The following is a 4,470-nucleotide window of genomic DNA, read 5'->3' as shown; positions in this document are numbered from 1 at the left end:
AATACTTGCTTAAGTATTCTTGTGCTTACCTTTTGGTATAGGCAGAGAAGTCACGTAGTATTGATTTCGAGGGCAGGGCGCCTACTCTGTTACACACAACACTTAAACGTGTTAGAAAGATATAGAAGAAGATTCTAAATCTAATAAAAGCACGTAGTATACTAGGTTACTATTTAATAGTAAGTAATTCAAGTTACTGTAATATAAGTTGGGCGCGCTAAGAGATGTTGACTAGTCTGGTGATATGACTGGCTCAGTGATAGAGTACGTTAACTACAACTACTTACTATTAAACAGTAACCTAGTATACTGCGTGCTTATATTAGATTTAGAAGATATTTCTATACCCTCCTAGCACATTTGTGTGTTGTGTCTAGTCTTGCTACAGTTCCTACAGCGCTAAACAGTTAACTAAGCTCCTAGTTACATCGGGAAAAGTTTTTCCGTTGTCGAAATCAGGAAAACGTGGCATTGTACTGTGGGCAACAGTAGGACTTCATCGGGAAAAGTTTTTCAAAATCTGGCCCAGACTGGCTGTTGCTGACAGTTGTGGCATAGTTGTGCAACAGCTGTTTAACAGCCTTAACAGCCCTAATTTGCGCCTAATAGCCCTAATTTCGCGCTAATATTGCTAGCAGCTAAAACACTAAGTGCCTATATTTAATAAACTTAAAATAATATTGCAATGTTGTTACATAGCTACCCTTAGTTCTACTAACGTAAACCCCCAGCACCCAGGCCAACCCAGCACCTGGGCCATTTCTTGCCAAGACCACAACTATTAATATTAACACGTAATACCTTGCTAACAAGATATATAATTATCTAAATAAGAGGGTAGAATTAATCTTGCCCTTTCTACTTTCTAATTATATAAATTTAAAAGCCTCTAAAGCGCTGCTTAGGCATTTAACATACTACGTACAACCTTAAGTGCTAGGTATAGAGGCAGACTCTATATTAATAATAGACGTAACACATAATATAAGCTTATGCGCACTAAAGAGCAAACAATTGTACAATACATTCTTGACCTTAATTCGCAAGGATTCGCGCCCTGGCTGTGCAAGGTGGCAGATATGGCTGACAAACTGTTGGGTGTACGCGGTGGGCAGCCTGTTAGCAAGTACTGGGCTGAGCGCTTCGTGACGCGTTTAGCTACGCTCAAGATGGCCTTTAATCAAGCTAAAGATAGGCAGAGGATGCTGCAGGAGGATCTAGAGACAATTAGCGCGTGGTTTAAGCTAGTAGAGGACACAAAAGCTAAATACAGCATACATAACTACAACGTGCACAACTTTAATAAGACTAGCTTCTAGATAGGTGTTATTAGCTAAATAAAGGTTGTTACAGGCGCAGAGAGACATAATTAACCTTAGCTTATTTAGCTAGGTGATTGTAAGTGGGTAACAGTTATCTAGAGCATCTGCGCTGCTAGATCTTGTACCCTGCCTTTCATCATCTACAAAGGACGCGTTCACATCTCTGCCTGGTACAAGGAGGCAGATATACCACGCAATTGGAAGCTCTCCGTCTCTGAGAGCGGCTGGACGAACAACGCGCTCGGCCTTGAGTGGCTGAAGCACTTCGACGCGCATACAAAGGCAAGCCAGGTGGGGGCGTACAGGCTGCTCATTTTGGACAGCCATAAGAGCCACCTTAACTAGGATTTTAAGGACTACTGCCTTAAAAACATAATCCTTACTCTCTATATGCTACCTTACTTATTACATATCCTCTAGCTACTTAATATAGTCTACTTCTTACTATTAAAGTGCAAGTACTCTTAGTGTGTACAAGACTTAGCACACAAGCGCGTCTTCTATATTAATAAAGAAGGCTTCCTCCCTGCCTTTAAGGACGTGTTTTTTAACATGTTTATAGCAGAGAACTGTTGCAAGGCCTTTAAGGCAGCAGGGCTAGTCCCTCTTAACATGCAGGTTATGTTAGATTGCCTTAAAGTGCGCCTGCGTACCTTACTAGAACCCCTCCTCCTAGAGACGCTGTAGCAGTTAAAGACTCTAAGCAATACCTATAAGTTTAGATCTTAGTTAAAGCTTGTACGTAAGTCTTTTACTTAGTTGCCTATTACTGCGCAAGCAGGCTTCTCTTAGCTTGTTAGAGGCGGCAAGCTTATGCTGCATCAGAACGCGCTTTAAGCAGCCTAGATTACTAAGCTTGAAGAGCAATTAGCAGTAATAACTAAGCGGAAATCGCGCAAAAGGAAGCAGATCTAGCAAGGTAGTACTATAGAGTATGGTGAGGCAGCAGCTCAGGTGGCTGCAGAGGCCTCTGTAGCCGCTGAGCGGTCAAAGAAGGCTTGTGGTAGTAGTAATCAAGAACAAGCTTAACCAGCTCTACAGCGCTGTAGAAACTGTAGAGGGACTAGACACAACGCGCAAATGTGTAAAAAAGATATAGAGGCATATTCTAAATTAGATATAAGCATAGTATACGCAGGCTCTATGTTAAATAGTGATGAAATTGAAGAGTTGTAACGTGAGTTAGTACTGCCAAGCTTTTTTGGCCCGGGTGCTAGGTTGGCCTGGGTGCTGGGGGTTTATGTTAGCACTAGTATTAAATATTTAAAAATTACAAAATTTTATATACAGATAGAGCAAAATTGTAGCTTTAAATAAGCAAAAGATTATTGTTATAGGCCTACTACAACGCAAGTTATAGAGTGTTGAAGGTTTGTTTGTTAAAGGTTTCTGTTTTGAAGTTGCGACAGCACACCATGGCAGCTGCAGCTGCGCCAGCACACAATGTATCAGCTGCAGCTGCAACAGCACACGACGTAGCAGCTGCAACAGCACACAACAAAGCACCTGCTAACAAGCACACACTGCAGAACAGGCAGACCTAGGCATAGAATTCTTAGTTTACCTACTATTCTTAAATAATATTCTTATATTTTCTAATATTTAGGCTACTAGAGCCCTAGTAAAGAATCTTAACTTAGTGTCTTAGCAAGGAATATTAAGCTTAAAACCTTCTACACTTAATAACTATTCTATTAATAGGCCTATAATATTATTTAATAGCTTATTTTAAAGAGGAGACTTAGTAGTATATTAGTATAATAAAAGTATAGTTTATTAAGTAGAGCTACTATTATAGCAGGATTAGGAGTTATTGTAGCTATTACAGCTGTTAGGACTGTTAGAGCTGTTAGCTTAAAATTAGCTAGACATTAAATACACATTAAATAACTGTTGTAGGCCTACAAGTCTTACTGTTGCCCACAGTACAATGCCACGATTTCCCAATTTCGACAAAGGAAAAACTTTTCCTGATGTTGTAGGCCTACAACAGTTATTCAATGTGCATTCAATGTCTAGCTAATTTTAAGCTAACAGCTCTAACAGTCCTAACAGCTGTAATAGCTATAACAACTCCTAATCCTGCTATAATAGTAGCTCTACTTAATAAACTAACGTGGTTCACAAGCGAGTCGCCCACCCAAGTGAGTCGCCCACTAAACACCTCCGCCCCGCCTGCGCAGCAACAACGCGTAATGCCACAACAACGCAACATGCAAAAGACCTATACTAAAGGAGATATATTTATTGCTATCTCTAATATTAAGTCTAAGCAGATACAGAGCGAAAGACGCGCTGCAGCAGTCTATAACATCCCACAAACAATAATCTAAGACCAACGCGCTAGACAACACCCTTAACGCGACTGCAAGCTGAAATTAAAGCGCCTTACAAAGCTAGAAGAGGAGGTGATTATACAGCATATACTTAAAGAGAGTCTATGTGGAATACCGCCCTTAAAGGCGCATGTACAAGATATGGCTAATAGACTGCTAAGGGAGTGTGGTGGGAAGCCTACAGGCAAGAACTAGGTTAATAACTTCATTAAGCGTACACTAGAGCTGCGCACGCGATGGAGCTGTCCGTACAATTGCCAGCAAGCTGCCTGCGAAGACCTAGCGCTTATCTAGCCCTAGTTTAGCCTAGTTTAATTAATAAAGACAAAGTATAGTATTAACGTAGATTATCACCGAGCCGGCCATATCACCGAACCGGCCACTTTCTCTTAGCACAACTAAGACAAGTTACTGCAACTACAACTACTCGCTATTAAACAGTGACCTAGCATACTGCGTGCTTGCATCAGATTCAGAAGATGTTTCTGCACCCTCCTAGCATGTTCGTGCGTTATGTCTAGTTTTGCTGCAGTTCCCACAGCGCTGAACAGTTGACTAAGCTCCTAGTTGACCACCTCCACCCTAAGTCTTCTTAGATAGCTGAGCTGCTACACACGCCTCAGCAGCTACCCGCGATGCTGCTGGGCCATACTCAAGTGTGCCACCATGCTAAATCTGCTTTCTCTTACGCGATTTTCTCTTAGTCATTACTGCTAATTGCTCTTCAAGCTCTCGCACGCAGGCCTTAATAAGGACGTTTTCGTGCAGCATCTCTTTAGCCCCTTTTACAAGCTTTAAGAACCCCTCTTGCA

General features: G+C 41.4%; 1 protein-coding gene across 1 annotated transcript in view; it reads left to right on the top strand.

Moving 5' to 3' along the window:
- Positions 1-1,421: 1,421 nt before the first annotated feature.
- M421DRAFT_74131 (uncharacterized protein) overlaps positions 1,422-4,470 on the top strand; it is a gene marked incomplete at both ends in the record, with an annotated part of 5,089 nt that continues 2,040 nt past the window's right edge. The window contains one exon of the mRNA XM_033597011.1: positions 1,422-1,613. Within this exon, the coding sequence (XP_033444148.1) occupies positions 1,422-1,613 (192 nt within the window). The remainder of the gene's footprint in view (positions 1,614-4,470) is intronic.

This window comes from Didymella exigua (assembly GCF_010094145.1).
Source record: "Didymella exigua CBS 183.55 unplaced genomic scaffold M421scaffold_45, whole genome shotgun sequence".
Classification (NCBI taxonomy): Eukaryota; Fungi; Ascomycota; class Dothideomycetes; order Pleosporales; family Didymellaceae; genus Didymella; species Didymella exigua.
This window is presented reverse-complemented; position numbering and strand designations above follow the sequence as displayed.